The 22,678-nt window shown below is 43.9% G+C and overlaps 1 protein-coding gene across 1 annotated transcript; it reads right to left on the bottom strand.

Moving 5' to 3' along the window:
• Nucleotides 1-1,672: 1,672 nt before the first annotated feature.
• Nucleotides 1,673-17,834, bottom strand: otop1 (otopetrin 1). Its single transcript, XM_026225744.1, is given in 7 exon segments — nucleotides 1,673-1,937; nucleotides 6,479-6,840; nucleotides 6,843-7,337; nucleotides 15,114-15,244; nucleotides 15,518-15,576; nucleotides 16,016-16,152; nucleotides 16,244-17,834. Coding segments are annotated over 7 exon segments (1,782 nt in total). The 5' UTR covers nucleotides 16,671-17,834; the 3' UTR covers nucleotides 1,673-1,766.
• Nucleotides 17,835-22,678: the final 4,844 nt, after the last annotated feature.

Raw genomic sequence — 22,678 nt, 5'->3', positions numbered from 1 at the left:
ATTACATGAGATATTAATTCTTCAAAAATCAAAATGAAGTGAGATTTTGCTTAAAACAAGAACAAACATCTGCCAGAGAGATATAAAAAAATACAAAGGTTTTCCATTTGAAGTAAGTTTATTTTTCTGAGACAGATATTTGTTCTTGTTTTAATCATAAACTCTCTTCATTTTGATCATTTCTCTCAGAAAACAAGTCATTTTGCTTGATTTCTTTCTTTAGTGATTTGTGAACATGAGAGAAATACCACAGTGTCTTCTGTGGAACACTGCACTGTTTACTGTGAGATCTGATTAATGAACACAGCTGCATTTATACATGAACACGTCTGAAGAAAGGTTTTCCTCTCAGAGATCTGCTGAATAATCTTTCAGTCCTGTCCTAAACCTGGCTGTGTATATCACAGATATCATCGGCTCTTTGAGGAATCATAAGAAGGGCTAAATGCAGAAATGTAAATGTTCAAATAATAAGCAGAAACCACACTGCAAAAATGATCGTTCTCTGTATTTCGGTCTGGTTTTCCAGAACAAATATCTAAACATTATTAAATCAAGAAACTTACAAAATGGCTTATTTTAATCTTGTTATTTGAGAAATGAATTCAAATGAAGTAAGTTTAAAACAAAAAGTTTACAACAAAACGCTCAGAAAAATCTGCTTAGTTTCAATTTATTGTATTATTTTATTTAGCTCTGCTTATATGGAAAATAAATGATCAGGGTTCACATTAAAAGATGAACCCGTATTTCATGCTTTATGAGACATAAGTGAACTACGATGAATAAATGTGCTTTAAAGGATTTCATGTTTCAAAGAAACCCCAAAACCGTTGGACTTTACATCAAATAACATCTTTATTTATTTGAAGTTGACATACATGTAGACTATTCATTTTGGCGGAAGTTAAAACAAAACCTCATGGTTTGCACCACAGATCTTATTGTGCGTTAGTTAAAGACAAGTTAAAAAAGAGAAGAAACTAATTTCCTACTAAAGATCAGCAGAAGATCTACAGAGCTGCTCTACATCTGAAAGAAAGGAGCGTTTCACAGTGTGAGAACATCCCATAATCACATTCACAAGAAGCGTTTCCACAGCGACGCTGGGACAGAAATCTAATATCCTAAATAAAGATTATTCTCTATGAGCCACGAGTGCTGTGTGTTTGTGATGCTGATGTTGTCCAGAAGAGAACATCTCCAGACCAGCCTCCTGCCGAAACTGATTCAGAATCACATCTAGTCCCTAAACCACAGATAAAACATCACTTCTGTCCAGCGTTGGAGCGTTTCAAGCCTCACAGAAAGCTTCAGGACTGAGGAAACCATCGTCACACGTCCTTCAGAAACACACAGGTGTGAAGATCAGTAAACACATTCATCACGGTTCAAGACTGTGTGCTGGAAATACATCTCTGAAAAGAGTTACATCAGACTTCACATCACAAGTCATTTCCTTTTCCAAGTAAATGCATCTTGACTTCAGAAAGTTTAGATGTTGAGAGAGCAACCGTTAGTAAGTTAAGTGATTAAAGACTACAACATGCAGCAGATGTTTGTTCAGTGGCCTGCAAGATTCTCCAATCAGGTGCTCCCAAAACATTCAGGATCTAAACCCAGTGAAGATGTACATGTGTGTGTATGTGTCAGCGTGTGTGCGTGTGTGTGTGTGTGCGCGTGTGAAGAATCTTCAGGCGTGAGAACCGGATCAGATCGCTCGTTCTGAACACATGAGCTTCCTCAGACCAGAGTCTCAGTCGTCCTCAAACCTTCCTGAAGACCTCGAAGAGCGACGCCACCGAGTGTGTGCGGTAGAAGAGGTTCAAGGGGATGGCCAGGTTCAGCACCGTGGTCCAGGCGCTGTGTCCGAAGGTGTCCTGCTCCAGACCGCTGTCATACTGAGGACGGCAGCCGAAGGCCGGGAGAATCCACAGCTGGACACAGAGAAGAACACAAGCTTCAGCGCTCAAGCAGAGACTCACCCAAACATGTCAGATCTGTCATGGGTTACATGCACTCTCAGACACGTGTGCGTTTCTTTCTTTGGTGGAACGTAAAGGAGAACTCAGCGTGAAGCATTTGGGATGATTATTCCCCACCGTTGAAAGGTTTGAAACACTGCTGCAGTTGTAATCGACTGAAATGCATGTATTTTCATGATTAGTTTCATTAGGGCCTTTGAGCTCTTTTATGAAAACAGACTATTTTTTATGATTACTACTAATAACTACTGAAATTAAGTATAAAGCATAATAGTGTCTGTAAAATGTGTATTTTAGGTTTGGGAAAGGCATGTGTTGAGTTCTCTGGTTAGGGTCGTTGGGCTGGTTTTGATCACCTGTGGGGGGGGTTTGTTACACGTCAGGATTGAGAGGTTCTAACATTACCAGCTGAGACCCACGGGGAACATTCCAGTCTCCACTAAAACCAGTACAATTCCCATCATAACCATTCTAATCATTACATTAATCTGGGGTTCTGTGCTTTTTTCAGCAAGGTTAGTGTATCACACACACACACGCGCGCACACACACACACACACACACTAACACACACACACGCACGCGCGCACACACACGCGCACACACACACACACACTAACACACACACACGCACGCGCACACACACACACACGCGCGCGCACACACACGCGCACACACACACACACACTCTCTCACACACACACGCACACGCACGCACACACACACACACACGCGCGCGCACACACACGCGCACACACACACACACACGCGCGCACACACACACACGCACGCGCACACACACACACACACACACTCTCTCACACACACTCTCACACAAACACACACACTGTAGAAAATCCTGCTGTGATCTGATTGGCTGACTGTGTCTTGATAAAGAGCACCTGTGGCCCTTACTAATTATGTTTCAGTCTCCTTTTGTTTGAACCAAAAGCTGTTGTTCAGACATGGCTTGTGGGGAATCGTTGCGTTGTTGATTATAAACCAACAATTACCATCAATGCCATCTGTGAAATGTCTACTCCTATATGTCAGCACAAATAAACTGGGAAAAGTACTTGATGACTGAATGAGTTTTAATGGACCCACCATTCCAGTAGCAACAGCCAAATCAGCCTAAATTTCTACATGGTCATGTTGCTACCCTTGAACGAGCCATAACCAGAGATATAGAAATCTCACCATTTCCGTTTACCAGACGCAAATAGGAAACTGAACCATAGGCCTTTTCGGATGCATCGCAGAATATGTGAAGCTCTCTGATGACTGGATCTTCCCAATTCGTTCTTGGACCATACCATCGAGGTACTTGGAGATTGACCAAATCTGGCAACTCTCCTTCCCATGCCTTCCAAGCTGCCTTGATTCCCTCCGGGATATCTGGATTATCCCATCCTCTGTTAGGTTTCATCCATAATTGTTGCAGAAGAACTTTAGCACGTGTCGTGAATGGAATGTTAAAACCCAGAGGGTCATACTGGCGAGCAAGTATACGATATATCACTCGCAAAGTTAGGACAGTATACTCCACTAGACGGTGTTTATAGCTCAAAGTATCCTGCAAGCAATGCCAACTTAATCCAAGAGTTCCCTCGCATGGATCTGTGCAGTCATGACTTAACCCCAGGTTGGTCTCTACTGAACGAGCTTCGGCTGGTAAGTGGTCAGTCACAGAGACATGGTTACTGGCCCATTGTCGAATCTCAAAACCTCCCTCAGCCAAGGAAGAACGCAATTTCATAAGCATCTCCTTGGCCTCTTCAGTAGTTGGAAAACTTTGTAGACAATTATCCACATAAAAGGAATGCAAGACAGAAGACTGAACATCTTGAAATTCGACTGGAAGATTCTGAACACATTTCTGGAGAGCATATATGGCACAACAAGGGCTACATGTAGCACCAAAAGGTAAGACCTGCCATTCATAGACATCAACTGGATTATTTCTTCTCATGTTTCGCCACAAAAAACGTAGCAAAGGAGAATCAGAAGCCAGGAGACCAACTTGATGGAACATTGATCTAATGTCTCCACTTATCGCAACTTGATGTTCTCTAAACCGAAGTAAAACTCCAATCAAGGTAGGGCCTAGAACCGGTCCAGGTAACAAATAGGCATTTAAACTCTCTCCGTGATACTGATAGGAACAATTAAATACCACACGATGCTTGCCATTATGTTCTACAAGATGGTGGGGAATATACCAAGATTCGTCACTGAGATTAATCTCATTTAACTTTAGTTTCTTGACATATCCAGCTTCAATGAGCTTCTGAATCTCTTTCTCATAAATAGCTGCCTGTGCTGGATCCTTAGCTAGAGGTCTCTCCATTCGACGCAAAGCCGGCATTACTGCCTCTTGAGATGCTTTAAGGACTGGTGCATTCTCAACTCGAAGTAAAGGAGTCGCATATCTTTTGATTCCGTTCATTTCTACTAGCTTTGTTTTCTCGTCTAGACATTTGAAAGCTTTCTTATCTTGTTTAGACCGCAGAGCATGCTTTGGATTCTGAGAGAAAGGAATTACGTCAACTTGCCATAACTTCTCCACATCTTTATGCAACTGATCCATGGAGAGAGATGCCTGGAAGAAACACTGAGCCGTGGAATTAGTCTTCTCACCCAAGGAAGTAGGTCCATGTAGTACCCATCCCAGTCGAGTATGCAAAGCGGCTGGACTTCCAGGAGGACCAAAACGTACTCGCTCTTTGGAGCAAAGAAGGTGAGGATGATCAGATCCCACTAGTAACAAAGGTTTAACTCTCTGAAACTCCTCCAGAGGGAGGCCTCTTAGATGTTGGTAGCGTCTCTGTAGGACTTGCACAGGATAAGTTTGTTTGTCTCTTGATCTCCTGATCTCGGGATGTTTCACTCCCTGGTTCTTAGGAGATTCCCCCCTTTCGCGGACGAGCCCCCAGCTGTAAGAATAAATTGTATATTCTTGCCTTCGAGATCGTAAATATTATTTTGGTTCAGGTTGGGTTATCTGAGCAGAGAAGAGCAGGTACCCGGGAACCAAGAATGAGTCACACAAGTGGTGCAGTTCATTCTAAGCTCAACTTTATTGTACAAGGGGTGTTACTTTTATAGGGAAATGAAACAACGTAATGTCTGGCAGATATTTGGCTGATCAAGCATAACACACTGCATTGAGCAACACCATGAATATAGAGTAAGGTTCAAAGGAATACATCATACTGTTATCACACAATGTCCTGTATCACAAGATGTGTTCACGTACTCGAGCAGAATCTCACAGTAAGTCAATAATTTGAGCAGTAAATGCACCTTGTATCTGGTATTTACTTTGCTTGTGAGAAAATGGAGATATGGTAAAAGAAGCCGTTGCACCTTCAATTTTCTCTGTGTCTTGTCGAATGGTTCGAAGAACCAATGATTCTGCCGCCCCATGAAGACCTAAACTCTCTGCTGCAGAAGACATGAGCATAGTTCTCTCAGAACCATCATCTAGGATAGCATACGTCTCCAGAGTCTTTCCTTTGTGGCTCAGAACTACCCTCACAATTTTCAGAAGAACAGAGTTCGGACCACTTGATCGGCTCAAATAAAATATCCTAGAATCTGGTTTGCGAACATTTACTTCATGCAGTACTCCTAAGTGACGATCTTGACACAATGGACATTTTCCTCTTAAGTCACACTTAGATGATCTATGGGCCCAACCACATCTCCAACAACGATTATTGTCAATAATCCATTTCCGTTTGGCTGCCGTATCGAAGCTCTGAAATTCAGGACAATGACTGAGATGATGATCATTACTGCCACAGCTTGCACATGACGGTTTAAGGCCCTCCTTCTTGCGGTGTCGCAGAATTTCGTGGTTTGCAGTTTCAGAGTTCCTTTTTTGAGTTGGATCAACTTCTTGACTTATGCCATGAAGAAATGTAGCTGTGTGATATTGGGACTTGGTAGGCCTTGCTTCTCTTACCTGATACTTTTTCATACCTTTAGACTGTTCAAACACTTGGGTAGCTAGATTCTGACAATCTGATTCTTCTTCCAACCAAACTGAAAAATTCAATCGTTGCGTTGTTGATTATGTAAGTTTCCTTCTTGATTTGTTTTAGTTTAAATGATTGTGTTTGATATGATATTGAATTCTAGTTATGTTTAGTAGCTCTTTAATGTTATACTCATTTGATTGTTAAAGCTGATTTCAGATGTATGATTTAAGGTTTGCTATTGTGTTTGTATTTTATTAATGGTTTTGTTTATGGGTTTTAGAAACCAACAATTACCATCAATGCCATCTGTGAAATGTCTACTCCTATATGTCAGCACAAATAAACTGGGAAAAGTACTTGATGACTGAATGAGTTTTAATGGACCCACCATTCCAGTAGCAACAGCCAAATCAGCCTAAATTTCTACACACACACTCTCACACTCTCTCACACACACACGCACACACACTCTCACACAAACACACACACGCACACACTTCTCCTCACCGAGATGTTGCACATGAAGAGGAAGATGGTGATGTTCTTCAGGATCTGTCTCTTCCTCCCATGTGTCACGCTGAGCTGGTTTCTCACAGGAAGTGTGATGTCAGAGTTCTTCCTGCTGTTCTCAGGCGTCTCTTCCTCCAGACTCGTGCAGGGCTTGTCCTGTGTGTCGCAGTCGTGGTTCACGATGCTGTCGAGCGCTGGAGTGATGGAGAAGATCTCAGGTTCCTCGTCCGGGTCTCTGGGTGTGCGGTACAGCGACTCCACGATGAACAGGTTCTGCACACACTCCTCCAGCACCAGCAGCAGTGAGTACACCAGACAGGTCCAGCGGAAGCTCGGAGAGCCGGGTCCCGCGCTAACACTGCCACCACACTACACCACGACATCAGCCAGGAGCCCAGCGACGAGCCCAGCAGCAGCTCCGAGTCCAGCGCACGCGACGGGTTCGAACCCGTGTCCATGGGCCAGGCCTCCAGACGATACACCAGCAGCCCGGCTCCGCTCGCGACACACATGCAGCTCATCATCACCACGCCGTACAGGTAGAACATGGAGATGGCGGCCTCACGCGTCTGCTGGGACTTCTCTATGTGGATGAGGTACACCACCAGCACGGTGACGGAGCTGGCCAGCGCCAGCAGACCCAGCATCGGTCCGAGCATCAGACCCGCGCTCCTGGTGCTGGGACGCTCACCGCTGCCCTGGAGCTCCAGCGGCCGGCCGATGTTCTTCCACATCAACAGCAGCATGGCCGACACGAAGATGTGGTACTCGATGTTGAAGGGGTACAGGTAATAGAGACTGGTGGAGAACATGGAGCAGACGCTGATGGTGCAGTTACAGCTCGGCTCTGTTTCCACTGCGCACACACACACACACACACACAGAGAGAGAGAGAGATGATCAGATGACAAACAGCCCGATTCACATAATGGGCTTCAATAAAAACAACGAGAACGCTCTCCAAATGACTGACACATGAAGACTGTACTATATACACTACCGGTCAAAATTTGGGATCAGTAAGACTTTGTAATGTTTTTTTAAAGAAGTCTCTTCTGCTCATCAAGGATGCATTTATTTGTTGAAAAATACAGAACAAAAAAATTAATCTCACAGAATGTTATCACTATATAAAATAATGGTTTCTGTTTTAATATCCTTTGAAATATAATTTATTTATGTGATGCAAAGCTGAATTTCCATCATCATTACTCCAGTATAAAGTGTCACATGATCCTTCAGGAATCATCTAATATGATGATTTATTATGAGAATATTTATCAATTTTGGCAACAGTTAGGGTTTACGAAATTTATATATATATATATTTTTATATACTTAAAACTAAACTGAAATAAGAATTAACAGAAACTTTATACACATTAAAAAAACTAGCAACTAATAAAAATGACAAAAACACAAATATTACTAAATCTTTAATAAATATTTGCAACATTAAAATAAAAAGTATAATAGTATCTCAACGCTAGTAAAATTACACTGACATGAGCTAATATAAATTCAGCTAAATGTCAACATTTACCAATACATTATTATGTTATTATTAACTAAATAAAGACTAATAAATTAAATAATTACTGTAAATGAATAACAAGTGTTTAGGAATAAAGTGATTTAGTAATGATAGTTAATGCATTAACTAACCCTAACCCTGATGAGAGCTTCTCATAAAAGTGTAAGATCTTTAATAATATGTGATCAGTGTCTGTGAAGAAAGTCCACTCCAGTTTGATCTCAATAAACCAGAACAAATTCATGATTTCACCAGGAGTGAGAAAACATCTCTCTGACACCATCTAGAGGATCAAACCAGAAACCACAGAACTACAGCAAAGCCTTCCACGGAAGATCATTAACAGGATTTTTATGAGATTATTATATTTAATGTATTTCTGTGGTGCTCCGCTGTATTTTCAGCATCATTCCTCCAGTCTTCAGTGTCACATGATCTTCAGAAATCAGAATAATATGATGATTTACTGCTCAAGAAACATTTCTGATTATTATCAATGTTAGACACAGTTGTGCTGCTCAGTAATTGTTATATAAGAAAATGAATGCTTTAGTAACTTTGTTTTTGTGTTCCCTTTTTGTTCATAAAAATACGGGTAGGTAGGTTCCCAAAAACGTTCCTGGAGGTGCCACGTCTCTCCTTTGTCTGACACACACAGTCCAGGTCTGGAGTCTCTACTCATTGTGGTGTATTTGTTAGCGTTGTTTATTTAACTACATTCCCCAGAATGCAGTGTTACATTGTATCCGGAAGTGTTCTGGTATAAAGGTTAATACGTCAATAAAACAGTAAAGAGAGCAGTGACACGAAGTCAGTGCAAGTGTTATATCTGTCTAAATGTGCCGTTCACTCCTCTCTGAAGATACAATAACTGACCAGGATTCAGTTCAGTGAGAAAGCATAAGTGAAGCGGCTCAACGGTGAAATCACTACTAACAAAAAACGATTCTGACCCTGCTGCTAATCCACGTCTTGAGAAAAATGGGAGGAAAGACATTGATCATCGTCAAAAGACAGAGAACGGCACAAAATAGCATCGGTTTTTGGCAACATGTGTGATTTTGATGAAAGTAGTGAGCAGTGGAGTGCTTGTAGAGAGAGATGTGAGTACTTTGTACCAGTAGATGATCTTACTGAAGAGAAAGTTGTTTCAGTGTGATGTGTCCAAAGACATTCTCTCTACTGTGTAATCTCCTATAACCAGAGAAGCCTGGAGAGAAACGTATGATCAAATTGTGAACGCTCTCGAAGCACATTTCTCTCCAAGCCCTTAGTTCCACTGATGAAATCAGCTCGAAGGAGAAACTGTGACAATGTTTGTGGCAGTGCTAAAACAACTAGCTGAACACTGTGAATTTGCTGATGCATTTAATGACACACAGATTTTTGGCCCTTATCATGGCATCCCTCTCTTGCTGATAGTAGGATGCAGAGATGAGTGCTGTCTTTATCTCCTCACACATACAACATCAGGTACCCATGGCACAGTAATGCAGACGGACTGCCTCTGGCTGACAAGAGTGTGTGAAGTGTTCTTCTTCAGTCAAGTGGAAAGGGCCTGTGACCGCCGCACAAGTGCATAAGGACACGCCAAATGACCCTGTCTTGTCTAAGGTAATAGATTTAGTCATGACAGGGAAAGGTGAGGATGATGACACAGAGCTCAAATACAGCTCTCGGTGCAGTCCGGCTGTGTGTTGTGTGGAAGGAGAGTGATTAATCCACCAGCTCTGTGTGATTCAGTGCTGACAGCTCCATGCAGGACACTGTGCTACGCTCCGTATGAGAGAGACTGCCAGGACTTACTTCTGGTGGCCAGGGGTGGACGGCCAAACTGAGGAAAAAGCAAGAACATGTACGTCATGTCAGAGCAAACGCAATATACCACAACTGGCAGCGCTTCACCCGTGGGAATATCTGGAGAAACCATGGCATCGCAGGCCCAGTCGAGGACAGAACGCTATTTTACAAAGGGGCTAGCAGAAAGGTTCATCCATGAAACATGCTTCCAAAGCTTTGATCAGGCTATGCACATTTCGTCAACGCCTTCATAACTTCTTTCTGTACTATCCCAGTACTCCACACACAACTACCAAAGCGTCACCAGCTTATGTGTTGTTCAATCGAGAGCTCACTGTTAAACCAGCAACTCTCAAAGAAACTGTCCTGCAACAACAAAGAAATCAGCAGAAACAGACGGAATCAGACGGAAACAGACGGAAACAGACGGAATCAGACGGAAACAGACGGAATCAGACGGAAACAGACGGAAACAGACGGAAACCGACGGAATGAGACGGAATGAGACGGAAACAGACGGAATGAGACGGAAACAGACGGAATCAGACGGAAACAGACGGAATCAGACGGAAACAGACGGAAACAGACGGAAACCGACGGAAACCGACGGAATCAGACGGAATCAGACGGAATCAGACGGAAACAGACGGAAACAGACGAAATCAGACGGAATGAGACGGAAACAGACGGAATCAGACGGAATCAGACGGAAACAGACGGAAACAGACGGAATGAGACGGAAACAGACGGAATGAGACGGAAACAGACGGAATCAGACGGAAACAGACGGAATCAGACGGAAACAAACGGGAACAGACGGAAACCGACGGAATGAGATGGAAACAGACGGAATCAGACGGAATCAGACGGAAACAGACGGAATCAGACGGAAACAGACGAAATCAGACGGAATGAGACGGAAACAGACGGAATCAGATGGAATCAGACGGAATCAGACGGAAACAGACGGAAACAGACGGAATGAGACGGAAACAGACGGAATGAGACGGAAACAGACGGAATCAGACGGAATGAGACGGAATGAGACGGAAACAGACGGAATCAGACGGAATCAGACGGAAACAGACGGAAACAGACGGAATCAGACGGAAACAGACGGAAACAGACGGAAACAGACGGAATCAGACGGAAAAAGACGGAATCAGACGGAATCAGACGGAAACAGACGGAAACAGACGGAAACCGACGGAATCAGACGGAAACAGACGGAAACAGACGGAAACCGACGAAATGAGACGGAATGAGACGGAAACAGACGGAATCAGACGGAATCAGACGGAATCAGATGGAAACAGACGGAATCAGACGGAAACAGACCGAATCAGACGGAATGACACGGAAACAGACGGAATCAGATGGAATCAGACGGAATCAGACGGAAACAGACGGAAACAGACGGAATGAGACGGAAAGAGACGGAAACAGACGGAATCAGACGGAATGAGACGGAATGAGACGGAAACAGACGGAATCAGACGGAATCAGACGGAAACAGACGGAAACAGACGGAATCAGACGGAAACAGACGGAATCAGACGGAAACAGACGGAAACAGACGGAAACCGACGGAATGAGACGGAATGAGACGGAAACAGACGGAATGAGACGGAAACAGACGGAATCAGACGGAAACAGACGGAAACAGACGGAAACCGACGGAAACCGACGGAAACCGACGGAATCAGACGGAATCAGACGGAAACAGACGGAATCAGACGGAAACAGACGAAATCAGACGGAATGAGACGGAAACAGACGGAATCAGACGGAATCAGACGGAAACAGACGGAAACAGACGGAATGAGACGGAAACAGACGGAATGAGACGGAAACAGACGGAATCAGACGGAATCAGACGGAAACAGACGGAATCAGACGGAAACAGACGGGAACAGACGGAAACCGACGGAATGAGACGGAAACAGACGGAATCAGACGGAATCAGACGGAAACAGACGGAATCAGACGGAAACAGACGAAATCAGACGGAAACAGACGGAATCAGATGGAATCAGACGGAATCAGACGGAAACAGACGGAAACAGACGGAATGAGACGGAAACAGACGGAATGAGACGGAAACAGACGGAATCAGACGGAATGAGACGGAATGAGACGGAAACAGACGGAATCAGACGGAATCAGACGGAAACAGACGGAAACAGACGGAATCAGACGGAAACAGACGGAAACAGACGGAAACAGACGGAAACAGACGGAATCAGACGGAATCAGACGGAAACAGACGGAAACCGACGGAATCAGACGGAAACAGACGGAAACAGACGGAAACAGACGGAAACCGACGAAATGAGACGGAATGAGACGGAAACAGACGGAATCAGACGGAATCAGACGGAATCAGATGGAAACAGACGGAATCAGACGGAAACAGACCGAATCAGACGGAATGACACGGAAACAGACGGAATCAGATGGAATCAGACGGAATCAGACGGAAACAGACGGAAACAGACGGAATGAGACGGAAAGAGACGGAAACAGACGGAATCAGACGGAATGAGACGGAATGAGACGGAAACAGACGGAATCAGACGGAATCAGACGGAAACAGACGGAAACAGACGGAATCAGACGGAAACAGACGGAATCAGACGGAATGAGACGGAATCAGACGGAAACCGCGAGCCAAAGACAGAAGCTTTTCGACAGGTTCACCCGTGCTGGCTCAGAATTAAAGCAGCGATCCTAAATGTGTTCCAGCTCCTGTGGAGAGCCAGATGTGTCCTGTGTCAAGGTTCAGACACACGGATCATTAGCTGAGTGGTGCTAGCAGGGGCGTAGCAGCCATTTTAAAAGTGGGGGGGACAGCTGATGTTCATAATAAATTCTAAATAGAATACCAATTGGCATTTTACTTTTTCAAATTTGGGAACATGACATGATAGCTTACAGGAACCTATTTTTGTTAAATCATACTCAAAATGTAAAAATACTGCAGGACTTTGAGACCAATGGGAGACCATCTATAATTCTTTTTTATTTTTTATGAAATAAAGATATTTTATGACATTTACAATATTTCAGTTGCACTACATTTGAACAATAACTTTTCTTTTTAACAGTTGGACAAAAACAGGTGTTAATTGAGTATACAGATTACATCTACAGTAATTTTATACAACATACATTTTATGAAAATTATGAGACAGATAATCTGTGGAAAAAAATCAAGCTCCTCTGGCTCCTCCCAGTGTCCTATTGCCATTTGCAGAAATACATCGCTCCCGGTAAAAAATAACCAATCAGAGCTGCGGTCCGTAACTTTGTTTGTGTTCAAAATGTAGAAAAATGTATATAATAAGCGAGTACAGCATGAATCCATTTTCCAAACCGTGTTTTTAGCTTGTCCTGAATCACTAGGGTACACCTATAATAAGTGTTTATATTCGGACTATTTTAGATTGCTTCGGGGGTACCGCGGCGGAGTAACCCAGTACCTTTGTGATTCTTCATAGACATAAACCGAGAGAAGTAGTTCCGGCTACGATGTTCTTCCACAAGACGCAAGCAGTTCTGTTTATTAACCGCTAGAGCGTCAAAAGTTCCCTACCGCAGATTTAAGATAGTCAGTCTGCTTTTTTTTATACAAATCTCACCTGTTACACATTCTGGAGAGGTTGAGCAACTGCCCCCTCTCTCTGCCAGTGACGTCACAGCCTGCCTTTCCTACAGACCAGTTAGGACATAAAGTAACAGTTATGAATTAAAAGAACAAAATTTGATAAAGTATTTTAAGATATTCGTTGCAAAACAAATTTATTGTGAAATTATAATTTTACTCCGCGAGCAGCACGTAGACAAACAAAAGACAGCGGAAACCATTGTTACGTCTTATTTAGCAGACGCTTTTATCCAAAGCGACAATTAGGAGAGCATTTAACACACTGAATCCGGCGCGACGTGACGAGGTCCATACGGGTTCAATAGGTTAAATCATAACATGAAAACTTTATCGCGCGATTCGTGTCATCGCGACATACTGTAACATACTTACAGTGTGTGTTTGAAAAAAGGATGTTATCGTCCTTTGCTTTTTTCTGGGGTGCATTTTATCCCCGAAGTGAACAAACGAACGAACGAAAATTCAGAAGAGCAACAAGAGATTTGAAGCTCATAGCAGACGCGCCCAGGAGATGATTCGCTCTGTGATTGGCTGAATGTTACTTCACTCAAATCTAAGTAACAAATCTGAGAACACTACAGGAAATATTCACGCTGGATCCTAAAAAAAAAAAAAAAAAATAGCAGGGGTCAGAATCACCTGTTTCTAAAAGTGCGGGGGACGTGCCCCCCCCCCCGTCCCCCCCGGTTGCTACGCCCCTGGGTGCTAGTATATCCACTAACCCTTACTGGAGTTACAGATACTGCTGATCAACTGACCACAGCTCACCAGATTCTGTGACCTTCACCACAGATCTCACCAAGACCCCAAACTCCCCATTTACATCAGAACTCAGTTTAGAGGGTAAACTGGGGTTTGAGGAAGTCCACCCTCATTCCCAGGGAGATAGTTGTGTTCATATATTAGACATTTAACCAGAAAGACTGAATGTTTCAGGAATATTTGTAAAAAAATAAAGGTGTTCACAGATTGTTAGAGTGAAACTGAATGGCATTCTGCAAGTGATGATTCTTCTTTTAAAGCATTCATTTGATTTAAACAATAAGTTTTCATAACAGTTACCTATTTTATATTACAATTCTGAACTTTTTCTTGCAAATGGAAGTTTTTATCTGCTAGTTTGGACTTTATAACTTGACTCAACAATACGAGTTTGTCGATTCTGAGAAAAAACAATCAGAAGTGTGGGATATAAACTCTTAATTCTGAGCCGAGTGGAAAAGAGAGAATAACGAGATGATGTTTCTTTTCAGAGGTGGGAGATATAATCTCAGAATTGCAGGAAAAATTACAGACTTTTTAAATATAAACTCAAAATGACCCTTTTTATTATTTTATTCCATGCAAAACTGTCATTTTCTGCCACCAGATAGACTCCGCCCACAAAAAACCTCACCAATGTTTGCTAACACTAAAGTTGGTCTGTATGTTGTGTTCTGTTGTGCATATTGGCCTGTAGGTGGCGATAGAGGTTTGAACCTCTGCTGTGTGTGCTGTACAGTTACTTAATTTGGTTAATTGAAGTATTATTTATTTTCAAATGCCTCATTGCTTCTTACTAAGGATATAACAAACACTAGTGTCCGCTCGCTCTCTCTCTCTCTCACACACACACACACACACACACACACCTGTGGAGAGATTGTCGTATCCCAGCTCGGTCAGGCGTCTCCTGTGGGTGTTGAAGAAATGTTCAGATTCTGACATCACTCCATTACACCACAGCAGCAGGTTCGTGAAGACGGCGTGGATTACTCCAAACCTGCTCGACACACACACACACACACACACACACACATCTGTGTTTCACATGATCGGATTCATCATGTGAAGCTAAGGCTACTTCATCAGCATCTCTAATTTAATTGCATGCATTAAATAGTACATTAAGTGCACTGTAGAGTGAACTACACAGTGATCTGATGAAATGCATAAGTCACTTTTGAAAAAAAGCATAACTGTAAATGTTTGTGTTTTGCAGAAGTTCAGCACTGAGTCTCTGCTCATGAACGAAGACGGAGAAGTGTGTCTGTACCTTTCAAACGTTTCATATTTCTTGATGACATCTTTGATGTGGAACCAGAGGAAGTGCACCTGCAGCGGAGAGCAGACAGACACATGGTTCAGAGAACTGCACGACTGAGCTGATCTGAAGAAACACACTCCTGTCTTCTGCAGAGCTGATTACAGCTGGAACTGTGTGTGATTCAGCTTAGAATTAATACTGGTATTTTACAGTTTGTTTGAAGTAAGAATGTTTTGCTAAAGTTATGAAAGTCCAGTTTTTCAAAGTTATTAAAACTTTTTTCTTTGGTTATATACATTTTAAAGGGACGTTTCATTTTATCATTGTACAAAAGGCTTTTACAAGTCGCTACATTTAAAAAAGCTTAGAGAACTGCATGAATGATGTATATACAATGTGTTTGTGTTTAACATGATTTAAGAGCAGATTTGTATAGTATCCGAGGTGAAGCTGCTTGGGAAACACTCGTGTCTTGACCCCGGGTGATTGACAGATGCGCGCTCTCACCTGAGATATGGTGTGCAGCGCGTGCACGATGGGATAGACTCCGATCACGGCGGAGACGCAGGACAGATATCCGACGAAAGAGCCGATGCGGAACGCGTCCATGATGAGCGACAGCAACGCGAGCATCGTCAGCCCCCCTGGACACACAGCACAATCATTCACTCTCACGCACACGCACGCGCACGCAGCAATGCGTCGGTAGCTTTCTGACGCGCGTCAGCCGCTCACCTCGGATCCAGCTGGTGCTCGCGTGCGCGTCCTTCTCCTGCACCGGACCGTGCTCCCGCTCCCTCTGGATCATGTAGCACAGCATCCACACGAGCTGCACGAGCATCAGAGCCGTGATGAAGGCCAGCAGGTGCTCGTTCTTCACCACGGGACCGTGCTGGGCGAGCGCGAGCATCACGGACACACCGATCAGCAGCAGGTTGGCTCCGTACTGTCCGCTCAGTATCTCCGCGTTCTTCTTCGGGTAATTCTTGGTCAGATTCACCTTGAGCTTGGAGAAAAGTTTCTTCTCCGAGTTCGAGGATGAGGATGAGGAGGAGGAGGAGGATGAAGAGGAGGTGGACTTGTTCGGATGCATGATGTCCAGACCGTGGATCAGCAGCAGCGGCTCCGGGTGATCGTCGAAAGCGCGCAGAGATACGGACATGCTCAGTGCGCGTCCATCGCCGTTATATACCTCCTACAAAGCCCAGGAGATTATCACGGATCGAGTTTCATTCATCTTCATTTCATCGAGCTCCTGGAAAAACGGTGCCAAGAATCGCTGAGAAACACGCGCCCACCAAACTTCACCAACCGGACGCGCGCGCTCCTCACGGCGTCTCCAAGCTTCTCCTCACGCTGCGGTCAGAGGTGAAGCTCCAGCGAGCTTTGAGGCTCTCGTGTTCCACTGTATGGACGGCCCTTGGTTGACCGCAGACTCGTATAACGGACCAACAATCAGAAGAATGTGGTCAGCGTGAAATCTGCGTGCGCGCGCATTTAAAGACGGATTGCGAAACGCGGCTGAAATCTGACGCAGCCTCTTCACAATTAGATGAAACCGATCCGGGCCAGAGAACTCCAACAAAAGAGCTTGTATTATACCGGCTCTGACCTGGCTTCATCCCCACTGGAGCTCGAGCTGCGTCATGATCCGGATCAGAGAGAAACGAGAAGCGCGCGCTGTTTCCGCTGATCGACTCCGGAGAGCTTTGATGAAGACCGACAGATGCGGTCTCGCGCTTATCACCATCATCACCTTCACCATCACCTTCATCATCACAGAACCATTCTCATAGTGTCATCAGTGAGAGTCTGATCAAGCAGCGCAGGCGTGCACGGTCTGAATGAGACTGACTGTACATTACAGTGTTGGGGAAAGTTTCTTTTAAAAGTAATGCATTACAATATAACGTTACTGTAACACGTGTCTAAGGAAGGATTGCTGTTATCACAGATAGAACTGAATCGATCAGAAGATTGAGAGATCGTAAACGAGGTGAAGGCTTGTGGTCAGAAACAACAGACACAAGTCAGATCTGAACTTGGGATGTAATTGTTCCCTTTTTATATAAAGTGGAAATAATAAAGATCAACTCTTTTTTACCCCACGGACCAGTCAAATTTCAGAAAGAAATCAAATAAAGAATTAAAATAAATGAATAAAATAAATGACTTCTCTCAAAATATCACAGCTGTCCCGATAAGCACTTCTGAGTCATCAAGTGGTTTATGGGTAACTTTATACTATCAGTAGTTCAGTGTTCTGTAAGTTGTGGCCTAATGGTTAGAGAATTTGACTCCTAACCCTAGGGTTGTGGGTTTGAGTCTTGGGCCGGTAATACCACGACTGAGGAGTCCTTGAGCAAGACACTGAACCCCAACTACTGTTTGTGTGTGCATGTGTGTGTGTGTGTGTGTCCACCCACTTTAAATGCAGTGCATGAATTCTGAGTATAGGTCACCATACTTGGCTGTACTTTGTAAAGTACTGATCACTATCTTTTCTGGCCAATTCGCTCAAGGGAGGGTACTTCATTCTTTAGATGTGGATCATCTTGCTTTCATAAAGCATTGAAAGAAAGGCTATTGTCCTTTTCTTTACGATGTGTTGTCTTTTTCCTCTGTAGCAGATTTGGGCAGTTCGCCATCAAATGTGAAGTTTTACAGGATGTCACAGAAGATCCCAGGAGTCACAAATCCGTAGAATCTAGAAGAACAAAAAAAAAAAACATTCATCTGGTGAGTTCAAGAATAATTTCACATGAAAAATCAAAACAAACAATTAAACATACAGTTAAAAAAGTTAGCAACAATGGCATTGTTAACTGAATGAACAATAATCACGTTGTTCACTGACATTTAGAACTACTTAAAAATATAATATAAAATATAAATGAAAAAGGGGAATAAACAGTTTATTGCAACTAAATAAACATTTTGCATGCTAATTTGGAGTTGTTTTTATACATTCTTTTAACCAGAAATTATCGTCTTGCTGTAATTAGGTTATCACACACCTGCTAGGTCTCTTAGATCATCAGTTGTTGCTGATTATCCCTCAGTCCAAAAAAAAAATTATTTCAGATCCCAGTTGAAGGCACACATTTTTTAGTCTAGCCTTTTTGAATTAAAGAAAGTTTGACTTGGGAACTTTTTATAAATGTTCATTTACTGTGTGTAAGTTATGTGTTTTTCATCCTTAGAACTGCAGTGAGACCGTGTTCACACACAGCACATCTGCACTCAATCCTGATTCTCCGTGTTCACACACAGCACATCTGCACTCACTCCTGATTCTCCGTGTTCACACACAGCACATCTGCACACACTCCTGATTCTCCGTGTTCACACACAGCACATCTGCACTCACTCCTCATTCTCTGTTCACACACAGCACAGCACATCTGCACTCACTCCTGATTCTCCCTGTTCACACACAGCACATCTGCACTCACTCCTGATTCTCTGTTCACACACAGCACAGCACATCTGCACTCACTCCTGATTCTCCCTGTTCACACTCAGCACATCTGCACTCACTCCTGATTCTCTGTTCACACACAGCACATCTGCACTCACTCCTGATTCTCTGTGCTCACCCACAGCACATCTGCACTCACTCCTGATTCTCTGTTCACATACAGCACATCTGCACACACTCCTGATTCTCCGTGTTCACACACAGCACATCTGCACTCACTCCTGATTCTCTGTGTTCTCACTCAGCACATCTGCACTCACTCCTGATTCTCCCCGTTCACACTCAGCACATCTGCACTCACTCCTGATTCTCTGTTCACATACAGCACATCTGCACACACTCCTGATTCTCTGTTCGCACTCAGCACATCTACACTCACTCCTGATTCTCCGTGTTCACACACAGCACAGCACATCTGCACTCACTCCTGATTGTCTGTGTTCACACACAGCACATCTGCACTCACTCCTGATTCTCCGTGTTTACACACAGCACAGCACATCTGCACTCACTCCTGATTCTCTGTGTTCACACACAGCACATCTGCACTCACTCCTGATTCTCCGTGTTCACACACAGCACAGCACATCTGCACTCACTCCTGATTCTCTGTGTTCACACACAGCACAGCACATCTGCACTCACTCCTGATTCTCTGTGTTCACACACAGCATATCTGCACTCACTCCTGATTCTCCGTGTTCACACACAGCACATCTGCACTCACTCCTAATTCTCCGTGTTCACCCACAGCACATCTGCGCTCACTCCTGATTCTCCGTGTTCACCCACAGCACATCTGCACACACTCCTGATTCTCCGTGTTCACCCTCAGCACGTGTTCACCCACAGCACATCTGCACACACTCCTGATTCTCTGTGTTCACCCACAGCACATCTGCACACACTCCTGATTCTCCGTGTTCACCCACAGCACATCTGCACAAACTCCTAATTCTCCGTGTTCACCCACAGCACATCTGCACACACTCCTGATTCTCTGTTCTCACTCAGCACATCTGCACACACTCCTGATTCTCCGTGTTCACCCTCAGCACATCTTCACTCACTCCTGATTCTCTGTGTTCACCCACAGCACATCTGCACTCACTCCTGATTCTCCGTGTTCACCCACAGCACATCTGCGCTCACTCCTGATTCTCCGTGTTCACCCTCAGCACATCTGCGCACTCCTGATTCTCCATGTTCACCCTCAGCACATCTGCACTCACTCCTGATTCTCCAAGTTCACCCTCAGCACATCTTCACTCACTCCTGATTCTCCAAGTTCACCCTCAGCACATCTGCGCTCACTCCTGATTCTCCGTGTTCACCCACAGCACATCTGCACACACTCCTGATTCTCCGTGTTCACCCACAGCACATCTGCACACACTCCTGATTCTCTGTGTTCTCACTCAGCACATCTGCACACACTCCTGATTCTCCGTGTTCACCCACAGCACATCTGCACACACTCCTGATTCTCCGTGTTCACCCTCAGCACATCTGCACACACTCCTGATTCTCTGTGTTCACCCTCAGCACATCTTCACTCACTCCTGATTCTCCGTGTTCACCCACAGCACATCTGCACTCACTCCTGATTCTCCGTGTTCACCCACAGCACATCTGCACACTCCTGATTCTCCGTGTTCACCCACAGCACATCTGCGCTCACTCCTGATTCTCCGTGTTCACCCTCAGCACATCTGCGCTCACTCCTGATTTTCCATGTTCACCCTCAGCACATCTGCACCCACTCCTGATTCTCCAAGTTCACCCTCAGCACATCTTCACTCACTCCTGATTCTCCGTGTTCACCCACAGCACATCTGCGCTCACTCCTGATTCTCCGTGTTCACCCTCAGCACATCTGCGCTCACTCCTGATTCTCCATGTTCACCCTCAGCACATCTGCACTCACTCCTGATTCTCCATGTTCACCCTCAGCACATCTGCACTCACTCCTGATTCTCCAAGTTCACACCTCAGCACATCTGCGCTCACTCCTGATTCTCCATGTTCACCCTCAGCACATCAATCAATCAATCAATCAATCAATCAATCACCTTTATTTATATAGTGCTTTAAACAAAATACATTGCGTCAAAGCACTGAACAACATTCATTTGGAACACAGTGTGTCAATAATGCAAAATGATAGTTAAAGGCAGTTCATCATTGAATTCAGTGATGTCATCTCTGTTCAGTTTAAATAGTGTCTGTGCATTTATTTGCAATCAAGTCAATGATATCGCTGTAGATGAAGTGACCCCAACTAAGCAAGCCAGAAGCGACAGCAGCAAGGAACCGAAACTCCATCGATGACAGAATGGAGAAAAAAACCTTGGGAGAAACCAGGCTCAGTTGGGGGGCCAGTTCTCCTCTGACCAGACGAAACCAGTAGTTCAATTCCAGGCTGCAGCAAAGTCAGATTGTGCAGAAGAATCATCTGTTTCCTGTGGTGTTGTCCTGGTGGTCCTCTGAGACAAGGTCTTTACAGGGGATCTGTATCTGGGGCTCTAGTTGTCCTGGTCTCCGCTGTCTATCAGGGATGTAGAGGTCCTTTCTAGGTGCTGATCCACCATCTGGTCTGGATACGTACTGGATCCGGGTGGCTGCAGTGACCCTCTGATCTGGATACAGACTGGATCTGGTGGCCACGGTGACCTCGGAACAAGAGAGAAACAGACAAATATTAGCGTAGATGCCATTCTTCTAATGATGTAGAAAGTACGGTGTTATGTGAAGTGTTTCGGTTCCGGTTTACCTAATTAATGCAGCCTAAAAATCCTTTAACGGATTTGGATATTAAAAGCATATTAGTATGTTATGTGTATGCCAGGTTAAAGAGATGGGTCTTTAATCTAGATTTAAACTGCAAGAGTGTGTCTGCCTCCCGGACAATGTTAGGTAGGTTATTCCAGAGTTTAGGCGCCAAATAGGAAAAGGATCTGCCGCCCGCAGTTGATTTTGATATTCTAGGTATTATCAAATTGCCTGAGTTTTGAGAACGTAGCGGACGTAGAGGAGTATAATGTAAAAGAAGCTCATTCAAATACTGAGGTGCTAAACCATTCAGGGCTTTATAAGTAATAAGCAATATTTTAAAATCTATACGATGTTTGATAGGGAGCCAGTGCAGTATGGACAGGACCGGGCTAATATGGTCATACTTCCTGGTTCTAGTAAGAACTCTTGCTGCTGCATTTTGGACTAGCTGTAGTTTGTTTACCAAGCGTGCAGAACAACCACCCAATAAAGCATTACAATAGTCTAACCTTGAAGTCATAAATGCATGGATTAACATTTCTGCATTTGACATTGTGAGCATAGGCCATAATTTAGATATATTTTTGAGATGGACAAATGCAGTTTTACAAATGCTAGAAACGTGGCTTTCTAAGGAAAGATTGCGATCAAGTAGCACACCTAGGTTCCTAACTGATGACGAAGAATTGACAGAGCAACCATCAAGTCTTAGTCAGTGTTCTAGGTTATTACAAGCAGAGTTTTTAGGCCCTATTATTAACACCTCTGTTTTTTCTGAATTTAGCAGTAAGAAATTACTCGTCATCCAGTTTTTTATATCGACTATGCATCCCATTAGTTTTTCAAATTGGTGTGTTTCACCGGGCCGTGAAGAAATATAGAGCTGAGTATCATCGGCATAATAGTGAAAGCTA

Source organism: Carassius auratus, chromosome 39 (genome assembly GCF_003368295.1).
Source record: "Carassius auratus strain Wakin chromosome 39, ASM336829v1, whole genome shotgun sequence".
Taxonomy (NCBI): domain Eukaryota; kingdom Metazoa; phylum Chordata; class Actinopteri; order Cypriniformes; family Cyprinidae; genus Carassius; species Carassius auratus.
Note: the sequence above shows the minus strand (reverse complement) of the source record. Positions and strands in the feature narration are given on the sequence as shown.